This window comes from Natator depressus, chromosome 7 (assembly GCF_965152275.1).
Source record: "Natator depressus isolate rNatDep1 chromosome 7, rNatDep2.hap1, whole genome shotgun sequence".
Taxonomy (NCBI): Eukaryota; Metazoa; Chordata; order Testudines; family Cheloniidae; genus Natator; species Natator depressus.
The window spans coordinates 7,134,407-7,162,183 of NC_134240.1; the positions used below are offsets into that span (position 1 = coordinate 7,134,407).

Below are 27,777 nucleotides of genomic sequence, written 5' to 3' on the forward strand. Positions count from 1 at the left end.
GGCTTTGTTTGGCCACGCAAGCCGAGCTTCTCCTCTAATAACGCGGCTCTGGCCCCTTCCGGGAGGCTTCGTTTTGCACCAGGCCAGTGCGAGAGTTTGAGGGAGTTGGCACCCCGTGGCCCGTTCCCCTCGCCCCGGGTCTCCCAGGCAGGGGATGGCGGGGATCTGCCACACCGGTCTGGCCCGGCCGCACGCACGGCCCGAGCGCTGGGCACAGACAGGTGGCCTGCCCTAGGGGGGCTGGGATTCGAACCGCCAGACCGAGAACGCTCCCACCCCGGCCGTTCCGAGCGGCTCCCTCCGCAGCGCCCCCACTGGCGAGGACGGGCAAAGGCTTCGCTACGGCTTCACGCCCCCCGCGCACGCATGCGCACGCCCTGCCCAGGCTCACTCACAGCGCTCACTGGCCCAAGCAGCCCACGTGACGGCGGGTCGGAGGGCAGCAGTATGGCTGCGCCCACGGGCGGCGAATGCGACCGTTGGGAGCCGTCTCCGCGCCCCGGGGAGTGCTCCGCGTGGGCGTCCGCATGGACCGGGCCGAGTTCTGGGCCTCCCTGATGGTGAGGAAGGCGGGGCGGGATGGGCGCAATGGGGGGGACAAGAAAGGGGGCGGGATGGGGGGTACAGCGGGGTGGGATGGGGCAGAGGAGATTGGAGTGGGATTGGGGGGTGAGGAGGGGGCGCAGTGGGGGGATAAGAGAGGGGCGGGATGGGATGGGATGGGGCAGAGGAGGTGAGGGTGGGATTGGGGGGTGAGGAGGGGGCGCAGTGGGGGGATAAGAGAGGGGCGGGATGGGATGGGGCAGAGGAGGTGAGGGTGGGATTGGGGGGTGAGGAGGGGGCGCAGTGGGGGGATAAGAGAGGGGCGGGATGGGATGGGGCAGAGGAGGTGAGGGTGGGATTGGGGGGTGAGGAGGGGGCGCAGTGGGGGGATAAGAGAGGGGCGGGATGGGATGGGGCAGAGGAGGTGAGGGTGGGATTGGGGGGTGAGGGGGCGCAGTGGGGGATAAGAGAGGGGGCGGGATGGGATGGGGCAGAGGAGGTGAGGCTGGGATTGGGGGGTGAGGAGGGGGCGCAGTGGGGGATAAGAGAGGGGGCGGGATGGATGGGGCAGAGGAGGTGAGGGGTGGGATTGGGGGGTGAGGAGGGGCGCACTGGGGGATAAGAGAGGGGGCGGGATGGGATGGGGCAGAGGAGGTGAGGGGTGGGATTGGGGGGCGAGGAAGGGGGCGCAGTGGGGGATAAGAGAGGGGGCGGGATGGGATGGGGCAGAGGAGTGGGGGTGGGATTGGGGGGTGAGGAGGGGGCGCAGTGGGGGGATAGGAGAGGGGGCAGGATGGGATGGGGCAGAGGAGGTGAGGGATGGGATTGGGGGGTGAGGAGGGGGCGCAGTGGGGGGATAGGGGGGGATGGGGAGAGAGGAGGTGGGGGTGGGATTGGGGGGTGAGGAGGGGGCGCAGTGGGGGGATAAGAGAGGGGGCGGGATGGATGGGGCAGAGGAGGTGAGGGGTGGGATTGGGGGGTGAGGAGGGGGTGCAGTGGGGGGATAAGAGAGGGGGCGGGATGGATGGGGCAGAGGAGGTGAGGGGTGGGATTGGGGGGTGAGGAAGGGGGCGCAGTGGGGGATAAGAGAGGGGGCGGGATGGGATGGGGCAGAGGAGTGGGGGTGGGATTGGGGGGTGAGGAAGGGGGTGCAGTGGGGGGATAAGAGAGGGGGCGGGATGGATGGGGCAGAGGAGTGGGGGTGGGATTGGGGGGTGAGGAAGGGGGCGCAGTGGGGGGATAAGAGAGGGGGCGGGATGGATGGGGCAGAGGAGTGGGGGTGGGATTGGGGGGTGAGGAGGGGGCGCAGTGGGGGGATAAGAGAGGGGGCGGGATGGATGGGGCAGAGGAGGTGAGGGTGGGATTGGGGGGTGAGGAGGGGGCGCAGTGGGGGGATAAGAGAGGGGGCGGGATGGATGGGGCAGAGGAGGTGAGGGGTGGGATTGGGGGGTGAGGAGGGGCGCACTGGGGGATAAGAGAGGGGGCGGGATGGGATGGGGCAGAGGAGGTGAGGGGTGGGATTGGGGGGCGAGGAAGGGGGCGCAGTGGGGGATAAGAGAGGGGGCGGGATGGGATGGGGCAGAGGAGTGGGGGTGGGATTGGGGGGTGAGGAGGGGGCGCAGTGGGGGGATAGGAGAGGGGGCAGGATGGGATGGGGCAGAGGAGGTGAGGGATGGGATTGGGGGGTGAGGAGGGGGCGCAGTGGGGGGATAGGGGGGGATGGGGAGAGAGGAGGTGGGGGTGGGATTGGGGGGTGAGGAGGGGGCGCAGTGGGGGGATAAGAGAGGGGGCGGGATGGATGGGGCAGAGGAGGTGAGGGGTGGGATTGGGGGGTGAGGAGGGGGTGCAGTGGGGGGATAAGAGAGGGGGCGGGATGGATGGGGCAGAGGAGGTGAGGGGTGGGATTGGGGGGTGAGGAAGGGGGCGCAGTGGGGGATAAGAGAGGGGGCGGGATGGGATGGGGCAGAGGAGTGGGGGTGGGATTGGGGGGTGAGGAAGGGGGTGCAGTGGGGGGATAAGAGAGGGGGCGGGATGGATGGGGCAGAGGAGTGGGGGTGGGATTGGGGGGTGAGGAAGGGGGCGCAGTGGGGGGATAAGAGAGGGGGCGGGATGGATGGGGCAGAGGAGTGGGGGTGGGATTGGGGGGTGAGGAGGGGGCACAGTGGGGGAATAAGAGAGGGGGCGGGATGGATGGGGCAGAGGAGGTGAGGGGTGGGATTGGGGGGTGAGGAGGGGCGCAGTGGGGGATAAGAGAGGGGGCGGGATGGGATGGGGCAGAGGAGGTGAGGGGTGGGATTGGGGGGTGAGGAGGGGGCGCAGTGGGGGGATAAGAGAGGGGGCGGGATGGGATGGGGCAGAGGGGTGGGGGTGGGATTGGGGGGTGAGGAGGGGGCGCAGTGGGGGATAAGAGAGGGGGCAGGATGGATGGGGCAGAGGAGTGGGGGTGGGATTGGGGGGTGAGGAAGGGGGTGCAGTGGGGGGATAAGAGAGGGAGCGGGATGGGATGGGGCAGAGGAGTGGGGGTGGGATTGGGGGGTGAGGAAGGGGGCTCAGTGGGGGGATAAGAGAAGGGGCGGGATGGATGGGGCAGAGGAGGTGAGGGGTGGGATTGGGGGGTGAGGAGGGGGTGCAGTGGGGGGATAGGAGAGGGGGCAGGATGGGATGGGGCAGAGGAGGTGAGGGATGGGATTGGGGGGTGAGGAGGGGGCGCAGTGGGGGGATAAGGGGGGGATGGGGAGAGAGGAGGTGGGGGTGGGATTGGGGGGTGAGGAAGGGGGCGCAATGGAGGGGTAAGAGAGGAGGCATGATGGGGTGCAGAGAATGTGATGAGAGGGCGGGATTGGAGGGTAAGGGGGGAGTGCAGCGGGGCGGGATGGTTTGCAGAGGAGGTGATGGGGTTGGATTGGGGGTGAGGAAGAGGGTATGGGGGAGGTGGGTGGCTCATCTCTGGGTCTGAGAGGGGAGCAGAGTCCCCTACTGGGTGGCACTGCCAGGGGGAGATTCCCAGTTGAGTTTGGAAGGAGAGGGTATGTCTGTATGTTGCAGCTGTTGGAGCTGCGGAATATTATTGATGCTCTCTTAGGCTCCCCCTCCACTCTCTAGACTCAGTCCCCACCCCAAGGATCAGTTGGGCAAAATTATAAGGAATTAAAGTGATCACAGTACCATATTAAAACCCTGCATACACTTTTCAAATGGTATGAATTTATTTCTGATGCCCTTTGCCTTTGGGTGGGGCAACGTTTCCAGAATGGGGAGGAATTGTCTTAGTATCTTACCTTTTCAAATGTTAAAGAGTTCAGTTGTTCTGGAGAAGTTCTTTGGCCTGTGTTGTACAGCAGATCAGATTAGATGACCACAGTGGTCCCTTTTGGCCTTGAAGTCTATAAATTATCTCTTGAGTGCTCATAGTGTGTATAGTGCTTCATGGGCATATGGGATAAGGTCACAGCACTGGTTAGAAGTGCCATGTGATAGATGCAGTATCAGAGGGTTAATACTTTGGAATGATACAGCCATAAACAGTCTCTCATTTTAAAACATGACCCTGAATGTGTTGTGCTGTTTATAGCCATTGTGAGTTTGGTAACTTCTTTTTACCTCTGCAAATTGTGTGTGAGGGTACTGAGACTTGATTACAATGAGTTCATTAGTATTTGTGGCACCTTAGAGACTAACACATTTATTAGAGCATTTTTTTTACAGAATAACTTCACAATAACCTGAAGTACTTGTATTTTGTAATGCTTTGAGACAACGTGGCAGTTTCTATTGCACTAGGAATCATAGGGCTGAAAAGGACCTCAAGAGGTCATCTAGTGCAGTCCCCTGCACTCATGGCAGGATTAAGTATTATCTAGACCATACCTGACAGGTGTTTGTCTCACCTACTCTTAAAAATCTCCAATGATGGAGATTCCGCAACCTCCCTAGGCAATTTATTCCAGTGTTTTATTCAGAATGTCTCATGTTTGAATAAAGGGCTGACAGCCTTTCTTCCATTTTCCTTGTCCATTTTAAATCTATGTTTGACTGAAAGGCTTATGCGCTACTTGCCTTTTTTTACCTAAGAATTTCTCTTGCATTTTCTTTAGCCTTTCTCGTAGTTGTAGAATTTAAGGCCAGAAAGGACCACGAGATCATCTAGTCTGACCTGTTGTGTATAAATTTACTGAGAGAGATGCCTAGATGATTCTAGCCAGTGACTGTGACCTGTGCTGCAGAGGAAGGTGAAAACCCCCCAAGGTCACTGCCAATCTGGCCTGGAGGAAAATTCTTTCCGGACCTCTCATATGGTGATCATTTAGACCCTGAGCCTCCAAGCAAGAATCAGACAGCTAAGTGCCAGAAAAACATTTATCAGGACCACCTCAGAGCACTGGCTTACCCTGTCCAGAGTCCCATCTCCAGCTGTGGCCATTTCTGATGCCTCAGAAGAAGGAGGCAAACTCATGCCAACACCCCCACACCCCCAACTGTGAATACACTGTGGAAGAATTCCCTTCCTGACCCCTATGGGTGACCGTATGAAGCCCTGAAGCATGTGATTTGAGGAACATAAGACATGAACCAGAAGAGACCCCCAGGGCTGCTGAGCCAAGCCCCCCACCACTGCAGGCAATGCTGTCCTCTAATTCCACTCATAAATTTGTCAAGCTCTGTCTTAAAGCTAGTTAGATTGTTTGCTCTCTCAGCTCCTTTTGGGAGTCAGTTCCAGAATATCACTTCTCTTATGATTAGAAACCTTCTAATTTTTAGCCTAAATTTATTCGTGAACAGTTTATAGCCATTTATTCTTGTGCAAGCATTGTCCTTTGACTTAAATAGCCCTTCATCCTCCCTATTGTTTACCCTCCTGATGTATTTATAGAAAGCAATCCTATCCTGTCAGCCTTTTAGGCCCTCTGTTCCCCTGATCATTCTAGTAGTTCTTCTCTGCACCTGTTTCTGTCTGAATTGAACTTTCTTGAATATGGGTGACAAGGATTCCAGATGAGATCTTATACAATGGTTTTAGTACTTTCTTGTGTCTACTGGAAGTACCTCGTCTGGATCCTATTTGCTTTTTTCATGGCTGCATCACATTGGTGGCTCATAATTGCCCTGTGATGGACCAACATACCCAGGTCTCTCCCCTCCTCTCTCACTTGTAACTGATGAGCCCCCAGTTAATATATAGCAGAAATTCTTGTTGTTAGTCGCTGTGTGCATGACCTTGCAGTTTGCACTATTCCATTTCATCCCATTTCTATTTCTCTCTTTTTGTACCTGGACAGTTTTCCATTTCATCCTGTCGTCTGGCTTATTTAACTGTCCAACAAACAAACCCTATAAAACAAGCAGAATCATTTAGAGACTCAGATAATCTGTGCAAGTTTTAGTAACTGAAATAGGTATCACAAGGTTGGTAATGATCATCTTTTTAATGAGTATGTTTGTAATGAAAGACCTATTATTTATAATTTTATATTAGAAAGAGCCAGAACTCTCACTTGGTAAAGCTTTTAGAGTGGTGTCCATCTATTCTTGAAGGAGGAGGATCAGAATGATGTTGGAAATAACAATGAGTGTTGCTACTCTGTAATGTGGTGATGGAAGGTTGACAGGTGTTTGAGAATCAGTGGAGAGAATTACTCTGAGAAGCTACAGATCCTAAATACATTTTAGCTTTTTTTTTTTTTTTTTTAGATATTTGATTTCACTCTGTCTATTCAATCAAAATGCATGGCAGTTTCAACCTGAAAAATATATGGAGAAGTGGGGGAAGGGAAATAAATGTTGAAGAGCAGCTAACTTGTATCTTGAGAATTTTAATAAATAGTGAAAACAAAACCATTAGAATAGATCTTGTTAACAAGGATCTGTTACTCTATTTCTTCTTCCATGCTATGTACACAGCCTCTGTCGTTTGTGGCATAAGTTTGAACTACTCATCTAACACATCACTCAAAATGCAGGGAAGCATTTGTTAATGATGAATTTGAGCAACAGTGTTCAAACGTGGCAGAGAAGGGCACTTGGCTAGCTTGTGGAGAATATGAAGAGAAAGGAATGCTTAATTTTTGAACTACCTTTTCTCTCATATTTTGAATTTCACTAGTGCAATGTAACAAACTAACGTTGTTCCCAAAGCCAGAAATCCTGGAGTTATCCTTGATTCAGAGCTTGCTTTCTTCCTTTTGCCTCACTTGTTTGTAACTCTCCTCTGGAAAGTTTGACTACCTTTGACCCGTCCCTCCTAAATTTCTTATTCTTTCTGTAGTCTCTGCCTGTTTTGACTATTGTGACTTCTTAAGTTCCTTCTTGCAAGACCTTAATTGCATCTCTTTGCTTCTCGTGGGGCCAGATTGCCCAGTGTTCAGCGCCCACAATTGGGGCCAGGTGCTCAAAAGAGCTCAGCACACAATGTGTAGAGGTCTCTTGAAAATCTGGCCCCTTATTTTGGTGCCTAAAAGGAGGCTGAGCGCTGTTGAAAATCTCTCCAAACCTATTCACTTCACAGCCCTGAAATGTCCTTAGCTTCATCTTTGCTTTTCCATCCCCATCTCATCCTTGTGCCTTCCCCTCCATTCCCACAGCTAGGGATGGCATGTTCCTGCTCTTTGTTCACAAACGTGGGGGTGCAGTGGAGCAAGGATAGTGTGGATGAATGTAAAGGTGTGGCTGAATGACCCGAAGGAGTGAAATGTTATGAAGAGGCTTGTAGGTTTCAGTGCATGAGATGAGATCTGGATATGTAACATGACTGGTTCTGGCGGCAGAATGTAAGGAGGAAAGGCCTTCTCTTCCTGTTCCATGTTCAATGGGAAGGTGGTTTCTAACCCTCAGAGGAGTCAGGTGCTCCCAATAGTAAGAATGAAGGCAACCAAACTAGCATTAAAATGGAGTTTAATAAATTTAGAAATTGATGGAATTGCCTGCATCAGCAAAAGCCTGGATTCAGTGATCCAGGAAGTCCATGCCAGTCTCGTGCAATATAAGTTAGCGGCAAAACCATTTCTGCAATGTAGCTGATGTTACATTTTTATACACTCTCTTAATGGCTTTATGGACATGGACAAAAAAAAAATTGAATCACAGATTAAGGGATATATAATTGTTGGGTCATTTGCTAACTGAATCTTCTCTCCAGCTTTTTAAAATACTTTCTCTATTTATTTACTCCTTTAAGAATCATTTACAAGTGAACAGCTAAGAAAGTGAATGCTGCTCCTTCCACAAGTGTATAATAGATTATCACCCTGTATTTTGTCATCCATTTTCAAAAAATGTGCATAGGGCCAACTTTGTCCCTCCTGAATTGTGTATAGTTAAGTGGAGCTGCATGCCTATGTGCAAGAGCAGAATTTGGCTCACACTTAAATATGCTCAGGTGACAGTTACCTATTGTATGAAATATCATGGTTCAAAACATTTGAATTCGATCCTGGTTTTATTTAATCATGTTGCTGGATTTACAGTGTAACAGGTATATCCAGCTCCATGCAAAGTTTTTTTTTTTTTTTCTCTTCAGCTGATAATGGTAGTGCTGCTGACGCGCAGTTGAGAATGGGCTGCTTAGTCGGCTTATTATCTAAAAATCATTACTGTTTGCTGCAGATGCAGTAAGCTCCCAGGTATTCTCACCATTCTAGAGGTACTCTATTAGCTCCTTCATGAATTTAAATGACATTTAAGGTACAAATCCAAAGAAGCAATTAGTAAGTTTTGATTCATGTTTTACCAGCTGGCTAGATTAAATCTGATCAATTTTATTTTGGGCAGATAAGAATTCTGATGGAAGAAGAGTTAGAAAAATCAATGCACGCAAAATAGCCAAATAGATTAAAAGAGTAATTAACTTATTGATTAAAACTTTAACGGTAGATAGCAAATGCCTCTCTGAATCCTCTGTTAGGGTGGAACAGAAAACCAGTTGAACACAGTATAATTGTACTTGAATTATCCAAGTAAAGATTCAGCAGTACCGTACATCCATGCTCACGTTTTCTCCTGCTGTTGTGTACAAGGTAGTTATCAATATATGTGCTCTGTAGCTCAAATAACCAAAAAATGATGAAAGTGGATTCAAAGAATAAATTTAATACAGATTATTAGATATGCTAAAATGGCCAAGTTTTTTTGGGGGGGGGGGGTAAGGGGTAGTTGTATACCCATCCCTACCTTTATTTCATCTAGCTGTTACTCAGGTTTTGCAGGGGCCTTTGTCATGGATGCCGTCTTGGTTTCTCCTGTTCTCTATGTGTGCCCACAGTTTAGTTAGACCAAAGTCTTTGGATTAATATAGGTGTATCTGGGTGAAAACTAATGGCCTGTGTTATACAGGAGGTCAGTAGGGTTGCCAACTTTCTAATTCCAGAAAATTGAACATCCTTGCCCCACCCACTGTCCTGCCCCTTCCCTGAGGCACCGCCCTCGCTCACTCCATCCCCTCTCCCTCTTCGCTTGCTCTCCCCCACCCTCTCTCATGTGCTCATTTTCACTGCAGGGCCCAAACAGGCATATTTATTGTTTTGACAGATGTATTCTGCTCAGTTCAGGTTTTATTTGTTACAGGATGATAGAGCTGTCAGCAAAATAGTCAAAAAGGGTAATTTAAAAAAAAATGAAATTTCACAAAGGTTTTCATGATTCTTTCCCTCCCCTCTTAACATTTTTTGTAAACAGCTCCATGTTTTTTATTCACTGAAGTGATTGTAATTTTGTGTGTGGAATTAGGACCACACATGATCAGAGCTGCAGTGAGTCCATTAAAGCCCACTCCTAAAGCCCAAATAAAAAACTATAGAGCACAGCCACTGAAATGCACACCTGTCCAGATACCTATATAAATAAATCTGTAGAAACTGACTCCCACACCTACGTGCAGGTACACATGTGTGTTCATGTGTACGCATCTAGCATGCACTAACACATCTACTTCCACATTATGTAATATTACATTGTTGTTTAGTGCCTAGAGACCCCAACTAAGATCAGGGTTCCAGGGTGGTAGGCGCTGGACATACACATAAAAAGAGAGAGTCTGCAACAAAGAATTTATAATGTAGCTAGACAAAGGTGGGGGGATAAAGGTATGATACATCGGCTTTTCTGCAATTACTTGTCAACAACATTCACTTTTTAAGAAATAATATATTTCTTTTAGAGTTCCCTTCTCTTTTAAAAACTTGTTATGAAATGAATACGCACATATTTTATGTCATCAAGTTTTTTTGTGCCCAAGCCAGCAAAAGGAATAAAAGTCAGAGTTAGGTTGCAAATTTTATTCACGCAGGTATACACACTCCCCTACACAAAGACATACAGTCTCTTACATACATACAATGCATGCATGCACGCACTTGCCTACACAGAGACAGTTTTTCGTACGCTTTTCCAGGGGCTGCCTAAATCACCCAGCCGGGAAGGGGGAGGGTGGGCTGGAGAATAAAGATGGGGGTGAGGGGGGGTGGAAGAGAGAGGATGGGGAGGGAAAGAGGCCAAGGACGAGAGCAGGGTGGGGGTGAGAGGGGGCAGTGAAGGAGAGAGGAGGGGGTGGGACAGATGTGGGGCAAATGGGTATGCAGGGGGAAGCAGAAGGCTACAGGAGCATGAGGATGTGGGGGGGCACAGGGGTGTATAGGCACATAATGGGAGAGCAGCAGTGTGTGGAGGTGAATGGGGTGTAGGGCTGTGGGGGGTGAGGGACATGGGGATGACGGCTCTGACAGGTGGAGAGGATGGGTGGGAGAGCACTGTAAGGGGTACAGGGATGGGATGGGGGTGGGACGCAGTGAGGGGGAAAGGGGGGTGGGACGGGGAGGGATGCAGTGATGGGGGGGGGTTGGAATGGGGAGGGATGCAGTGATGGGGATGCAGCCCCATTCCTAGTACTTGGGGAACTCCTGGGTGCCGGCGATTGGATGACAGACAGACCATGATTCGCTGCAGGGCATGCGTCGCAGCTTGAGCCCAGCCACACGAGCAGTGCGAGAAGAGGCTGGGCAGCAGCGGGAGAGGTGCGTGCCATGCAACCCCTCAAGAACCACCTGTTGACCACTCACGAGTCGTGCTAGTTCCTCCCCTGCCCTGACCCAGCCAATAGGAACTGCGCTGGGGGCCGGGGTGGCATGTGGACCCCCCTGAACACCCCTCAGGCTAGGAGCTGGACTTGTTGGCTGCTTTCTGACCCGGAAGCTGCACAGTGCGGTGGCCTAGCGGGGAGAACTGCCAGCCCTGCTGTGTGGTGCGGCGGTGCTGCCAACCAGTCAATGGCCGCTGACCGGAGCTGCCAGGATCCCTTTTTGATCACGTGTTCGGGTCCAAAACTGGACACCTGGTCACCCTCAAGGTCAGACTACATGGTCTGACAATCCCTTCTGGCCTTAAACTCTATGAATTGTGATTCCTCTTACAGGCCCTCTCTGTCCCACGTGAATTTTTTCCTGTTTGTATATTTATTAGAACTGGTTTAAATCTTTTAATACATTTTTTTAGTATAAAATGAAAGTTTTCACCATATTGCTTTGAATTAAAGTATTCAGGATTTCCTCAAACTGGTAAAACCTTAACTGGAGTACTGGGTCGAGTACTGCACCACATTTTGGGAAAGTTGTAGACAAACTGGAGAAAGTCCAGAGGAGAGCAACAAAAATGATTAAAAGTCTAGGAGAAACAACCTCTGAGGAATGATTGAAAAAAACAAACAAACTAGGTTTGTTTAATCTGGAGAAGAGATGACTGAGGGGGGATGTGATAGTCTTCAAGTAAAAGGTTCTTATAAAGAGGAAGGTGATAAATTATTCTCCGTAACTACTGAAGACAGGACAAGAAGCAATGGGCTTAAACTGCAGTAAGGGAGATTTAAGTTAGACATTAGGAAAAACTTCCTAATTGTCAGGATAGTTGAGCATTGGAACAAATTAGGTAGGAAGGTTGTAGAATCTCTGTCATTGGATGTTTTTAAGGAACAGGTTAGACAAACCCCTATCAGGGATGGTCTAATACTTAGTCCTGCCGCAGTTCAGGGGACTGGACTAGATGACCTATCGCTTTCCCTTACAGTCCTATGTTTCTGTGAAACTTTTGGTTTAAAATGAATTTTTTCTGTTTTTGGCTGTCAAAACCAAGCAAAATTTAAATGAAAACCCCCACATTTTTTCCTCGGGAATAAAAATCTTTTTCTCAGTCAGTCCTAATATTTGCACAATAATTCCTGGCCCTGATGGACATACTGTGCTGTATCATTACTAACTGGTGTGTGTCACTATCTTAGGGCTTATTTGTGTGGCTCAGAGTTGTTGGAGCTGCTTTGCTTCCTTCATTCAACCCAAAACAGTGAGGCAAAATGAAAGAATGGTTAAAATGTTGCACTGTTCTTTTTGTATCCTATGCTGGTGCTGGACATCAACCTACACATGGTCACTTGTAGTTAAAAAGTAATTATTGGAGAAATCTGCCAATGAATGACAGAGCCACTCGCTTGCTGCAAATGAATAGATTCAATAATGTCCTTTAGGCAAGTCTCAGAGCAGCATGTTTGTAGGCAAGACTTGGTCTACATTGATGTTAATTCGCTTTACTCCTGTTTATCTTGCAGGCTGGTGGGATAGCTGGTATGTGCGTTGATTTGGTATTATTCCCTCTGGATACCATAAAAACCCGACTGCAGAGTCCCCAAGGATTTAAGAAGGCTGGTGGCTTTCGCGAAATCTACGCTGGTGTTCCTTCTGTTGCTGTAGGATCCTTTCCGAATGGTAAAAACTGTGTGGATTGTGCTTGTGTTAGTCCCTGGTCTTCCTCTAAGGGGACGGCATAGTTAAGTGTGTGTAAAGGGTGATCCTGTCCTTTCTCTGCCAGGCTCCCATCCTGCTAGCAGCTCCACATAGGACCCCTGTTGAAGTTATGAGGTTTTGTGTGGGTGCAGTGTCCAGCTGGGTGTGTGTAATGATGACCCCTAATGTAGGCTTGCTGCACTGTACCTGAAAAAAATCACACCATTGCATGCCCCATTTTGCACTAGTGCAGTGTGCCAATATTAGTGGATTGCACCAGTGCAACTAAATCGATGTAATCACAGTGGTGCAAAGTTATCTAATGTAGGGTTCCCAAAAGATAAATCCTTCTCTCTCTCTCTGATATATCTACAAATGCTAACTACTGGTGGTGCTGCTTTGTGTTTCATAATTCAGATTCCTATGCACCATCATGGTGATGCCACCGTGTCCAGATACTCTTCTGGAAGTCTCAATGCCATTCTTTTCATCGTCTCTGCACTTAAAGATCCAATTTTTGGCTGTACACTGTGGAAGCTCTTCCTCTCCCCTTCCATCTCTCTCTGCTGACCTTCAGACAACTAGCAGGACTTTTCATTGGTGGCACTTTCTCAACAGGAGCAGGTGCTCTTCAGCGTTAATCCTAACGGCAAGGAGCTCCCTCCCTAATACTCTATCATGGCTATATTAGTTGGAGAGGAAGGATGGTCCAGTAGTTAGGGTGGGATTCGGGAGACCTGGGTTCAATTCCTTGCTCTGTGACAGGCTTCCTTTCTGTGACCTACAGCTGGTCACTTAGTCTTCTCAGTCCCCCATCTGTAAAATCCGGATCTAGCACTGCTCTATTTCACAGGGGTACTGTGAGGATAAATCCGATAAAGGTTGCGGAGTGCTCACATACTGCAGCAATGGGGACATGTAAATACCATAGACCAGGGCTTCTCAACCTTTTTCTTTCTGAGCCCTCCCCAACATGCTGTAAAAACTCCACAGCCCACCTGTGCCACAATAGCTGGTTTTCTGCTTATAAAAGCCAGGGGCGACGTTAGGGGGTAGCAAGCAGGGCAGCTGCCTGGGGCCCCGTGCCACAGGGGCCCCCACAAAGCTATATGGCCTAAGCTTCGGCTTCAGCACCAGGTGGTAGGGCTCAGGGCCCTGGGCTTCAGCCCCATGCAGTGGGGCTTCGGCTTTCTGCCCTGTTCCCCAGTGAGTCTAACACTGGCCCTGTTTGGCAGATCCCCTGAAACCTGCTCACGGTCCCCCAGGAACCCCGGAACCCAGTTGAGAACCACTGTCATAGACAGACGGACAACCCCTGTTCCTTTGTCGCATCTCCCTTTTCATGGCCACCTGTTGCCACTTCCTTTCTGTTTCCAGCGGCACCCACAATGTGCTAAGCATTGTCCAAATATAAAAGATGGCACAGTCCCCATCCTGGAGACTCTTGCCTTTAAATCCTGGCCGTGTCTGACTGCAGTGATCATGAATATGAACGTTCCAAGGTGTCTTGTGCATGTGCTCCCCTCTGGTCTTTAAGAGCCAAATTCTAGCAGGGAATGTTCTCTCTTTTTTTTTTTTCTGGGGGGAGAAATAAATAATTAGAAGTCATTTAGGAACTGAGGGAAGCTTTGAGGAGGCCTTTTGAAATGGGCTGTGTCTTTCAGAAACAAAGCAAAATAGTTCTAGTGTCTGAAGAAAAATGTTTGCAATTCCTGAGATCTGTTTACTCTCTTCCTCTTTGCAAAATGAAGTCCAGCTAGGCTGTCACGTTTGTAAATGTTAAGTTCAGACCAATCCACTGACACCTTCAAATGTTCCATGTCCTTCAAAAGATGATATAAAAATTTTCTGTCCTTTATCTTTTCTGCTTTCGTTATCTCCTTTTGAGGCGATAAGCATCTTTTGATTAACTGCAGAAGGCAATACACGCAGCCCCTTTGCACAATTAAATACTGTTCCCCCGTGAGAGATGTCAGCTTTTTCAGGATTTGCATCTCTAACATCTGAGCTGGGATTTATCTCTTGCTGCTGTGTAAGAGCAAAAACTTAAATTATCTTGAAGAATACGAGTAACCCTTAATGTGCTAGGAAGCCAATGCAAGACACCTGTTAGTACGGAAAAACTGTTGCCACTTCAGTGCCGGGTTTGCCCTTCTTCCCTTCTCTAATAGTACATTGGTACGCTTGGCTTGGCTTGGCTTTGTGTGTTATGAGATTAGGTCTATTACAAAATAAAACTGTTCCTTGCCCATTGGATTACAGTGTAATGAATGTTTCAAGCTCTCAGGAGGATTTCATTTTCTTTCTCTCAAATGAATCGCTGCTGCTTCTGGAGCTAAACTGTGAAACAGGAGGCAGATTCTAGCCAGGAAGATGTCGCAATCAGATTTAAATGTTAGTAATGTTACTGAAGTAGTTGTTTCCTTAAAGGAGCTGATTTGTAATATCAATTGACCATTGTACAATAAAGCACAGCCCCCACCTACAGTATTCTAGGACAAAAAAAAAAAAAAGAAAAAGAAAAAGTTAAGACATGATTTTCCAAAAACTTCCAATTAGTCAGAGATACTATTTAGCCTTTTTGCTTTTAAAATACTGTAATTGTAAACATGGATTGAAGCCCTGGGCCCATTGAAGTCAAAGGGAGTTTTGACCATGAGTGAAAGAGTATTGACCGTGGAACTATGTTGGTAAGAAGGGTAGTACTGTTTTGGGGAATGTCTTGTCTCTGGATTACAGCATGTGGCTATTTTCTGGATTATAACGTAAACTAGATTTGTTTGGATTATAACAGCAATCTGCTAATGCAGCTATAGAGAGAGTTTGATGACTGAACTTTTTTTAAAATTTCAGCTGCTGCCTTTTTTGTCACCTATGAATTTGTGAAGTCTATGTTGGCTACTGCCACCCCTCGGTATCTGAGTCCAGTAACACACATGGCGGCTGCCTCCTTTGGAGAAGTAGTAAGTAACAGCTCTGTTTACTGCACATTCCTAGCAAGAAGAGAAGAAAAAAAAAATGGAAGTCTTATGAGAACTGAATTTTAGTGGGAACCTTTTACTTGTTGATTGTTGAGCAGCAGGTTTAACAACCCTGCTCTTTACAAAGCATTGGTTGCAAAAATAGTTTACCAACATGTTTTCTAGAAACTTCTGGGGGGTTGTTTTGTTTTAAATGAAGCGTTGACATTGAGTGACAGTCTGGAAGCATAAAGTAGCAAAATCTCATTCTGTGGGCAAGTTAGTGATAGGAGGGTATGGTTGTCCTTTGATTCATGAAAAATCAACAGAATCATTATTTCAGAGGTTCACCCTCTGGGGCGTGGCAGTGGGGACTTGCTGTTCTTCCCATGCCCCACCAGCTCCCAGTTCCGATGACACTGTATTATCAAAGCTTCAACTGGTGGACCTGGAAGTGGGTTGAGTTGGGTATCATTCAAAAGACTTTTCTATCACTTACTTACCCATGGAATGAGATTTTGCTACATTGTGCTTCCAGACTGTTACTCCTAGGAACACAGTGGTACCAAACATGACACCACTAGAACTATGTAGCTATGTAGTCGAGAAAAAGTTTAAAAATCACAGTGCAAGATCGGTCCCTTGTGCATTGCATGTCCAATACCCAAATACCACCTGCTGCAGTTGGCTAATTGTGAAATACCTGGGGGACAGTTCTGATAGATGAATGTGTTTAGGCTGGGATTTCAATGGACCCTAATAGAGCTAGGCATCTAACTCCCATTGACTTTCAATGGGGTTCGGTCTCCTAACTCCCGTCCCTTGGGCTCCTGTGAGAACCCCAGTCATAATCTCCTTACGTTATTTCAGCTCTGATTTACTCACTTCAGTGACGTTTTCTAAACTGTTCCATTTAAAAAAAAAATCTTGTGAAAATGTTCATGTCTGTGGCAATAAAATTACTTATTTCAGCTGTTTTATAATGAAAGATTTCTGAATTCATTGGGTAAATGGCAAAGATTTCTGTAGGTCACTGGGGAGACATGCTTGTTCTCTAGTGTCAAGGAAAGGAGAAAACTGAATGGTCACTGAAGAATTATTCCTATCCAGAAGAAATTCAAGACACACACTGAAAGCTGATTGCTCTTCTTTCTGGTTCTTTCACCCACATCCAGAGTTTTCTGTGAGGCAGTTTCACTGTTAGTAATGGGTGTTTGAAAATGAGTAGATCCAAAGAGTTATCAACTACATACATATCCAGTTATCCTGTCTCTCACTGGTAATGTTATGTTGTGATATGGTCTGATACCTTTCATTAGTTCACTTTTTATTTATCATAGCTCCTAGGAGCCCCAGTCATGGGTCAGTATCCCATTGTACTAGGCGCTGTACACATGACATTCCCTGCCCCAAAGAGCTTCCAAAAGTATAAGGCAAAAGACAACACATGGATGCACAAGCAGATGGGAGTACAGGGAAACTGAGATAGTCTTGGCCAGTCTGATAGGCTGTACATGCCCTGGGGCATGTCTTATATTTTAATTGCTGTAAAGTAGAATGCTCTCTCTCAGAAATCGAGAGTTTTGCAATTCAGCCACTTGAAAAAAGGGGCCAAAGAAAAAACTAGTCTGAGATTTCAAATGCTGAGGTCACTGTGGTGTGCAAAATCTTTTTTTTAATATGTCCAATTTTGGATGGTTGTATAAAGCTGTCCGTATTCAGTAGCTATGGTAACTTTTACCCTGGAGACATTTTCTGGTAGATGTGTAGTTTAAGTCTGTAAATGAGACCAGAGTGGTGTAAATATATTTCTCACTATTTTTCATTATATGACATTTTTATTAGGGAAAAACAATTTAAAAATCATAAAATGGAGGGTAATGTTCTTAGTGTTGGAAAATATAAACAATCTAAACCTTGTTAGATTAGATTTCTTGCATTACAGAGTTTTCAGACCTGAATGGACTTGAAAAGTCACTGTATCAATTATATTAACTGAACTCATTCAGCTATGCTATTTGCATACACCCTCCCCTTCTCTCTGAGGGTACATCTATGCTGCACCCCCCCCCCCCGCCCCCCCCGAGCCCTAGTTCTGAAACTCAGTGAGATGGGAGGGTCTCCGAGCTTAATCCTGAAAATCTACGCTGCCCTGTAGCGCAAGCCTGAGTCAGTTGACCCATTTTTTCTGAGACTCTCTGACGCAGGTGGTGCACATTGTGAAAACATCATCCCTACTATACATATAAAATGATGGGGTCTAAGTTAGCTGTTATCACTCAAGAAAGAGATCTGGGAGTCATTGTGGATAGTTCTCTGAAAACATCCACTCTGTGTGCAGCAGCAGTCAAAAAAGCGAACAGAATGTTGGGAATCGTTAAAGGGATAGATGAGACAGAAAATATCATATTGCCCCTCTATGAATCCATGGCACCTCCTCATCTTGAATATTGCATGCAGATATGGTCGCCCCAACTCCAAAAAGATATATTGGGAAACGTACAGAACAGGGCAACAAAAATGATGAGGGGTATGGAACAGCTCGCATATGAGGAGAGATTAATAAGACTGGGACTTTTCAGCTTGGAAAAGAGACGATTAAGGGGGGATATGATGGAGGTCTATAAAATCATGACTATTGTGGAGAAAGTAAATAAGGAAGTGTTGTTTACTCCTCATAACACAAGAACTAGGGGTCACCAAATGAAATTAATAGGCAGCAGGTTTAAAACAAACAAAAAGAAGTATGTCTTCACACAATGCACAGTCAACCCGTGGAACTCCTTGCAAGAGGATGTTGTGAAGGCCAAGACTAACAGGATTAAAGAATGAGCTAGATAAATTCATGGAGGATAGGTCCATCAATGGCTATTAGCCAGGATGGGCAGGGATGGTGTCCCTAACCTCTGTTTGCCAGAAGCTGGGAATGGGCGACAGGGGATGGATCACTTGATGATTACGTATTCTGCTTATTCCCTCTGGGGCACCTGGCATTGGCCACTGTTGGAAGACAGGATACTGGGTTAAATGGACCTTTGGTCTGAGCCAGTATGGCCGTTCTTATGTGTTTGAATTGTTGATGTACCCTTAAAAGCAAGTGATCTCATGTGGAAGGAGAGGAAGTCTGTCCAAACTTTTGTCCCCCTCAGTGTTTGTATATAAACTTTTAACTATACATTGAAGCTAACTTCAGCTCTCCTTTGCAATGAGCAGTCTCAGGCTCATCACAAGTGTGGTGGCGGCAGCAACTTGTGTTTTTAATGCTTTCTTTTTCTACAGAACTTGCCCTGAAATATGGCACGTAATTCCATTTTCCGAGCTCAAAAGGGACTGTCATGGTAGCAGCCAGCCAGCTATTTTAGGACTTGATCCAAAGAGATGCTGAGCAATTGCAAATATCAGGCCCTTGTTTTCCAGATGGCTCATGGCTATGTGTGCTGATTGAGTACTGGGACTTAATTTGAAGCTGCAGAATGCGAGTGGCTAGGTGTATTAGATTGTGGCTTTCCTTGTCTGGCACAGGCTGTTCCAAGAAAATAGATTTAGTCCTACTTTTTAGATCATTTGATTTCATGTCAACTGTTAAGAAGAGAAGCGGTATCCCAGCTAAAGTCCTGCTGGTCTTCAGTCCCACAAGCCTACTGTGGGAGGCAGCGTGGCCTAGTGTGTAGATCACTGGAGTAGGATGCTGGAGATCTGGATTCTGTTCCTGGCTTGGCCATTGGTCTGCTGGGTGATCTTGGGCAAGTCACTTAACCTCCCTGAGCTTCAGTTTCCTCATTTGTAAAATGGGGCTGATGATACTGACCTGCTATATAAGAGCTGGGTGGTATTATTAGAAGACATGTCTCTTCCCCTACTGGCCCGTCCAAGCATGTCACACTCAACTTTCATTAAGGCAAGCTTAGATTTTTTTGTTGTGGTTGTGCTGCTGATGGGACAAGCTTGGGTTGTAGGCAGGCTAAGTGTGTGACACCATGCCTGCACCTCAGTGAGCCTTCTGCGCACCAGAGTACTCTCCCTGACTCAACATCCCGACTCTTGTCTAAGTCTGAATGTTAAATTTGCACTCCTTTCCCTGAATGTCGCTGCAGGGACAGTCCTCTTTTTGCTTTCGTGCACGCTCAAGTCCAAGGCCACTGCTAGGGAAAAGCTTGTTGGTGTTTCTGGATGTGGCAGAATGTGGCTCTTTGTAAGCTCAAAAGCATGTCTCTCTCACCAACAGAAGTTGGTCCAATAAAAGATATTACCTCACCCACCTTGTTTCTTTAGTTATGTTTAAAGCATTCTTTGATTACATGCTGCTAAGTCTGGTTTAGGTACTGGTCATTCCAGGATCTACATCAGTGAAGTGGATGTAAGTGAAGCACATTGGCTAACCTGTGGGGTTTTTTTTGTTGGGTTTTTTTCTTTGGCTTGCAGCTTAACAGGATACAGGAAATATGCATCATTCCAGATCCACAATGACCACACCTCCGCATCATGTTGGTTTTGGGGCTTGCCTTTTCTTTTGCAGGATTGCAGTTCAGTGTGGGTTAGTCATGAAAAGGTTTCCATTTCAAAAGGTTTTATGACCGCAAGATGATGATGGTTATAAATTTCATGTTGATAGAGTTGTTTAAAACCAATCCATTTTGGGTTGGTAAGAGCCAGTAGCAAAGATGTGCTCTCTTCCGCGCCGCGCCCCCCCCCCCCCAATAGTCTGTGCATTCATATTCAGGGAACAACTTCCCCAAAAGGTAGTTTGTCACATTGAAGAAAAGACTTTCTTGCATTTATAAATCAGCTGTCCCAACAGATGTACCAGGAAATAGAGTGACACGACAGGGAAGGGCAACTGACCGCTGTTTAACTTCATATATCAAATGATGCATGATTTTCAGCGACTGAAAATGCTTTCCTGCCTGATTCTTCTCATAGTTGTAAGTGTTGTAGTGAGCTTTATGAAACTTCTGTTGTGCATTTATGGATACTCTGGTATTCTTTTCATAAGTACTTGAACAGATGTCACAATTCAAATACTCTTATCTAAACCTGGAGTGACTTGGTCCAAAACTGTGTACTGTATCAGTAAATACAGTTTTAATTGTTTCATGGCAAATACTTTTGGGTAAACTCTGGTGCTTTGGCTCAATTTTCAGAGATGAAGCTAATGAGCACCTCTGACAACTCTGATTTGCTCGGAGCTACAAAAATTGGTAGTCCCCTATCGTGCTTTTACTTTATTGGCCACAAGTACTGGTGTAATACTCCCTCATTGTCTGTTTGAACTCTGTGATAATACAGCAGACATGGAGTATAGGCAGTGTCTTTTTTCAGTTCATGTTACTTTCCCCTCACCTGTCTTTTGGAAACGTTGCTGCTTCTCTCCAGGACATTAAAATGTCTAATCACTTTTAACTCCCGATCTTGTGTTCCATCAAGTGTCTTCTAAACAAATATCCAGTTAAATGATATGAGCTTGCCTTATCTGTGTTTACACAGCATCTTTGAGCCCTACTTCTCACTGAAGCTTTTGGGTATCATGTTGAAATAAACCATCTTGAAAGAAAAATGTCTCGGTGTTTTGGTGGCTTACATGGCTACTAACTTGTTTAGCTACACATATCCTGTAGCAGTCCATTAAATTCCACGGTCTATAGTAGAATAGTGTCTTAGGAGAGGCAGTGTGCTTAGTGGATAGAGCACTGGACTGGACTCAGACTTTTCTCGCTTCTGCTTTTATCTCTGATATTGGCCTACTGGGTGACCTTGGGCAAGTCAATTCATCTACCTGTGCCTCAATTTCTCCATGTGTAAAATGGGGATGATGACACTTTGTAAAGCACTTTGAGGTCTACTGTTGAAATGTGCTATACAGAAGCCCCCACCTCACCACCCTGCTGCAAGGCCTTTCTAACATCCAGCAGGTCCACTGGTTAACCCCCTTACAAGTACATTCCACAGGCGGATTGTAGGTTGCATAAAGAATTACTTCCTTGGGTATCTCAGATTGACTGCAGCTTTAAGTAAATCTCAGGCTTAATCTGCAAACCCTTAGTGATACAGTCAGGAGAGCAAGACTGCTTTGTGTTACCTAGACGGTCGTGTTTCCCACCTGCGTAGGGCAGGGTGCCCAGTAAGATTCCCCGTCTTCTAATGTGTTTGTCCCATTCTACCAGCCCGGTGTCTCAGGCAGGGACTTTTGACTAGGTGTTCTGCTCTGGTTAACATAGAGCATTACATTACTGTCCCCATGAAGCCCTGCCCCCTTCCCACCCTTAGCTTTGGAGCAGGGCACTACAAGAGAGAGCGGGGGATACTTGTCATCTCCTGGAGCAAAGATGTTGTGTCATATTCCGCTTTCCCCCTCCCCACATCTAATCTGCCTCCCAGTGAGGCTTCTATTTGTTGAGGTTTTCCCCTTCCCTTGGTTAAACTTGATCCCTCTTTCTGTCTTCCCCCTCTCCATCGCACCTGCCTTTGTGCTTACACATTACAGTGCTTCCTTGTCTAATTGGCCTGTCCGGTCCTAGCCACGAATCAGTCCCAAACCGTTTACGGAATGACTGATCCAAGCTATTTTCACTCTGATGCTGGAAAGTGCAGTAGCTCTCTAGCAGAGGTAGTGCCAACTGACTGTTTCAGAGGAGAAAGAGCGTAGCCCCATCTGCCTCTTTGCATTTGTATTTGACCCTTGGGCTTTAATTGTTGGCACCTAGGCATTTTTTTAAACCTTAGAAACCAAACTGTTTTGACTGGATGTGATTTAGGGGGTATATGAAACTAACCTCATTGTCAGTGCCAGCATGTGTTGATGGTCTCACAGCTGCTTTGGCGGTGCAAGTGAAGGAAGAGATGGGAGGTAGCTGATTTAAGGTTGTCTCCTTTACAGAGCTGCCATGTAACTTCCTCAGGCAGATTATCTTTGATCTTAATACCAGTCTGTGTTGTCAGCTCAGAAACTCTAAGCACAGGCATTGCTAGGAGTCAGTTTCCATAGGTATCCCACAAAACCCTTTGGGAATCCTTAAAAGGCACTCCCCCACCACTGCAATCTATAGCTCAACTATTGGTTGCCTGCTATCTAATTCATCGGACATCACACGCAAAAGAAAGAAACCTCCAAGTTTCTGAGCTATAAAACGTCCTGTTCCAGAATAAAATGGGGCAGAGTCCAACCCCAGGATGTATGATACCCATGTTAACCATGCTAACAAGAGGGAAAAGTTAGAGGAAAGCCTTACATCTTGAAAACAAAAGCACATTAATTATCTGTGGGGATCCCATAAGAAAAACCTGACTAGAAAATTTAATCAACCGTGGTCAAAAGGAAGTCAGATGCAGGTGATACTTTGCAATTTTAGAGCCCCTTTTGTTTAAAGATCTGAATGTGCTTTGCAAGCACTAAGCATCAGACCATGTGACAGGCAGGAAAATTGTCTCAATTTTCAGCTAGGTAAACTGAGACATAGTAAAGTTTAGGAAAGATGGGTGCTTGCTTCGCTCTGTAGTATGCTTGGTTCCTACTACCCTACAACAACAACAGAGGCATATTCACATCCAAGGCATCTTTCATACCATGTTTTTTTTGTTTTTTAAAAAAATAACAGCCTTGTACTCAAAGCTGTTATTTTTTTAAAAAACAAAAAAACCACGGTATGAAAGACAGCTATAGTGTTGAAAGAAGCACTTCTGAGCTAATCTTCTGCTTTCCACAGGCCTTTTTCTCTTACTGTAATGGAAAAACGGAGCCGTAAAATAATTGAGGTAGGGATTAGGAGATTTGGTACAGGAGGCCACCTAATAAAAATGGCACAAATTGAGCTTTTCTCACTGTTGTCTCATATCAAATTTTATTTGATCGATTTTACTGTATTCCAAATTGCCAGCATAAGGGTGAAAGTTGTAATTATAGTTTTATTGATTAGTCGTTAAGTTTCAATCAAGTTATAGCTACAGAGAGTGGTTATTATTTTGCAAGTAGACTTTTTTGTTTGTCATCTATCTTCCTCCTCCTCCTTTCCCCTTGCACACTTAAAATAATTGCTTTGATGTAACAAACTGCTTTTATAATGTGGATACTTACCTACCTAAAAGAGTGTGTTATAACAGCTGATTAGTGTTAGTAAAAGGCTTTGAGACCACTAGGTGAATGAATGTTAATATCTTATTCATATGCCATGCTACTAGATGTGAAAATAAGGTGATGGGAGGGAAGGGGGAGTCAAAGGCAGACCATGTTCCCTAAAATTATGATATAAAATGTAAAAAGAATTAATGTTTGACAGCTTATTCTTGTTGGTTTTTAAAACTAAAACATTCCCCTGTAATATCTGCATCCTAAGCAAATACAGCTGTGCAACAAACTAGACTAGATACAGACCAGTTATACTGATTGATGTGCAGAACCGAAAGGTAAACAGCATCCCTGAACAGTGTATTCATTTTCCTTTTTGATTCTAGGAACTGAGGGAGTTAAGCGCATCAGCGACCCCCTTCTTCCCCCCCCCCCAAAAAAAAACAAAAGTGAGATGAAAAATGCAAATAAAATCGGACACTAGACACATTTTATATCATTAAAGTATAATAAAACTTTTCCACAATTGAATCTCACTTGAGAGGGGCTTCTGAATACGAATACAGTGATACAGGGCATACCTAACATTCAAGAAATCACTTACAAATGGACAGACAAACCACAAGGGGAAAGACATATTGTACACCACAATATCATCCCAAAGAAGAAGGAGTTGCAGCAGTAGCATACGTAAATAGCCACAAATAGCTTCCTGCTGTCACCACTACCCAGTTCATCCAAAGAAGGGAGGTAGCAAACATTTTTATTGTACCCAGGGATCAGAATTCTTCTTCATCCTCTGCCTTAACATTGTCCCACATGTTTAGTCGTCATATGTCTTTACAAAGGGCTGCCAAAAGTGCTTGGAAAACATGAAATCATAAGTGGTGGAAAGGAAAACCAGATGTTTTAAAATTATTTCACTTTTAATCATCTAAGGTAGTGTCAGTAATGCGACCAGGGAACAGTATTTTAAAATGGACGGTGTCCATTTTAAACAGTCACACTGTGTTTATTATGAAACTTAACTTGATGGATTGATTAGCCCAGTCTTTTTGTCAGGTTTATAATGGTGACATATGCAGTAATTAGAGGAAAGTTGGGTAAGAGTACAAACATCCCTCCCACCCCAAACTTGCTGCAAACTTCATTTTATGGTCTGAAAGTCAGTTTATCCCAGTTTGACTGACAATGTTTCCTTTCTAAGATCCAATGTGCCTGGATTCAACATGGTGAATTTTACACCCTGCTGACTTTTCCACAGAGGTGAGAAAAAAGTCATTTGGATCTTTTCCTGGGGAAGCTAGCTGACAAACAGTCTTTTCCATGTAATATTTAGATATCGTTATGGTTACAACCTGGGTTTTGTGGGATAGTCAGTGAAACACTCTTGTAAATTCTGGTCCTTATTGGCAAACATCAGACCTGATCTTGTCTCTTCTTCCCTTTTGCGTCTTTGTTTTAGTCTGTGGTGGCTTTGCTTCTTTCTCTTCCTGTTCCCACTTTCAGAATCTAGCCAATAACTTGCTCCCGCATTTCGCAAGAGGATTTGTGTGTTGAGAAATGACGGGGAAAGAGCTCTCCTTGCCTCTTCTGCGGTAAGATCAAGAGGCTTTTTCAGTCTTGCTGTTGCACTTTGTCTTTCAGTGCTCTGAAGTTAGACCACTGCAGAATTCACTGGGCCACACGTATCCTCATGTAGACTTCCAGTGAGCTATAAGAACGGCCATCCTGGGTCAGACTAAAGGTCCATTTAGCCCAGTATCCTGTCTTCCAACAGTGGCCAATGCCAGGTGCCCCAGAGGGAACTGGCAGAACACGTAATCATCAAGTGATCCATCCCCTGTCGTCCATTCCCAGCTTCTGGCAAACAAAGGCTAGGGACACCATCTCTGCCCATCCTGGCTAATAGCCATTGATGGACCTATCCTCCAGGAACTTATTTAGTTCTTTTTTTGAAGCTTGTTATAGTCCTTGCCTTCACAGCATCCTCTGGCAAAGAGTTCCACAGGTTGACTGACTGTGTTGTGAGAAGAAATACTTCCTTTTGTTTGTTTTAAACCTGCTGCCTATTAATTTCATTGGGTGACCTCTAGTTCTTGTGTTAGGAGGAGGAGTAAATAACACTATAGGACGTCTCCTCCCCAAAGCATTAAAAGATCACCAGTGGCAGGTCTGGTGACGTATCTGTGGTGCTGCTGCAGGATAGAATGGGCTGCCTGCCCTCGCTTGAAGATAGGGACTGTAAAGAAGGGAGGAGGGTGAGGGGGAACAAGACCTGTTGCTTGCCCATGAAGAACAAAGAGTGGGAGCAAGCTCTGTGGCTGCCCTCTGAAAGCTAAGACCATCACACTTCCTCTAACTTGAAGGTGGAATGTGGGCTACTGAGGAAGAGGGGAAGTCAGAATTGTGTTCCCCCCCAAGCTCCTTTGGGGGTGAGGGTGTCAGACTGCTCCTTCTGAGGTCAGGAGTTTACGTAGCGTCATTTAAAACCAACACTTTCAACAGAGCTGCACTCCGAGTTTTGGGTTCCTTCCAAATCCAGAACTAGAAGGATGTTGAACTCTCGTGGACTGAAATGCCCCCAAAAGTTTTACTTTCCTTGTGGGATCAAGATGGCTAATTAACCTCTAATCTTCTCATGCCCATAAATAAAGAACAGCAACAAAGAGATTTCAGCTCCATCCTCCAGTGGCAACTACATGGTATTTGACTCCATTCCTTTTTTTGGTTAAAGTACTGTGATGATCTGACACTACTCTCCAATGATCTCTGTGCTTAGGCACAGCAGGACAGTACCATATATTAGAATTCCAGTCTCCAAAGCACTTTCTGAGTGCACCTTATTGAGCAAGGTTGAGTGAGTCATCTACATGTAAAAATATAACTCTGCAGGGATTGGGGACAAGGTAACACTCAGTTAGCACAGTGCAGACCAGATCTTTAAAGTTTTCAGGGGGGATTAGGTGAATTCATGACCTCAGTTGGAGTGTACATAGGCCAATAATGAGTGCTTTTGAAATTTTCCCCTGTAATTAAATAGGTGTGGAGGAAAGTGACTTGTATCCCTTCATTTCTGGCCCTTATATTCCAAGTTTCGTTCTCTTTTTTAAAGCAACATGGTCTGTCATCTAAAAGTTAGCTCCAGACCTGGGTACAAGATGGTTTTTTGCTAATCTTAAAACCAATAGAAAAGTTTGCATAACACTTTAGATTTTAGTTAAAACCATTGCTTTTAAACAAACGTTCCCCTGCAGTATCTGCCACCATGAGATTATTATATAGCTCTTAAAGGTAGCACCTCATAGCCAACCAGACCAGGGCCTCACTCTGCTAGGCACTGTCTTTGCATAAAGTCAGTGACAGGCCCTGGTTCCAAGAGCTTAATTTGAAATGAAAATGAAATTAAATTAACTTCATTGTCTGTCATGAGGAATTTGAAAAGTAAACAGGCAGCATTATCAAATAAGGGTCGGGATTTTTTCTGTATTAATATTCTAAGGTTTTAGTAACATAGATAAAGAAATTTTTTCAGATCATTTAAAATTGACTGTGTCCCTTTAATTTACCGACAATTCCCAGGGTGGTGTTGATAGTGTTAGGGCCTGATCGTGCGCGCGCGCGCACACACACACGTGCGTGTGTGTGTACACACTACATTCAGATTGAGTATAAAATAATTTAAGCAGTTAGCAGCAGGACTTGCTGAGGCTGGCAAGACAAGCAGTGCTTGTGACTGTTGAAATGTACATTGTCTTTTGAATTAATCATGGTGGGTTTTGAAATATTCATAATTTAATCTATGTTAGCTCTGATCTACAAGTGCTGTAGTATTTTGCCAAGCCCTCATACTGAGCGTAATTGAGCAGTGGCGTAAAGGCTGCTAAGAAGATGAAATTGCTGCCATTATGACCTAGTGGAGAAGACAGAGAAGAAGTATAGCTAGATAAGAAGGAAACTCAAATTAAAGCTGCAGCCGGAAATTGCTTGTAAATAAAGATGAATGGAGGCAGAAATCCACAGACACTGCCAACAAATTCATCATACAATTAAAGGCTGAAACAGCAAATTAGGAACTGTCAGCCACCTAACCAGCCACCCACACAGTGTCTCTTGTATGCTGCCTTATACACACACATGTCCTCTTTCTCTTCTTCAGCTACATTTTTGAGTTCCATCAGTTGGTGAATCTATTCAATGCATGCCTTTAAAATGACAAAGCTACCTTCTTGGTTTTGCAGCTTGGTACCTGCTTCATCTGAACTTGCATTCTTTCACTCATTAATATTTATTATTAATAATTATTATTTGTATTGTTTGTAGAACCTAGAAGCCCTAGTTGTGGGCCATGGGGGCAGATCTTCAACTGATGTAAGTTATCCTACCTCCATTGACTTCAGTGCAGCTAGGACAAGTTTACTCCAGCTGAGAATCTGCCCTTAATTTTTAAAGGAAAGTA

General features: G+C 45.7%; 1 protein-coding gene across 1 annotated transcript in view; it reads left to right on the forward strand.

Moving 5' to 3' along the window:
* The first annotated feature begins 440 nt into the window (after nucleotides 1–440).
* SLC25A26 (solute carrier family 25 member 26) overlaps nucleotides 441–27,777 on the forward strand; it is a 145,865-nt gene continuing 118,528 nt past the window's right edge. Inside the window, exons 1-3 of the mRNA XM_074957437.1 lie at nucleotides 441–560; nucleotides 12,125–12,281; nucleotides 15,153–15,262. Coding sequence (XP_074813538.1) covers nucleotides 471–560; nucleotides 12,125–12,281; nucleotides 15,153–15,262 — 357 coding nt within the window. The 5' untranslated portion in view covers nucleotides 441–470. The remainder of the gene's footprint in view (nucleotides 561–12,124; nucleotides 12,282–15,152; nucleotides 15,263–27,777) is intronic.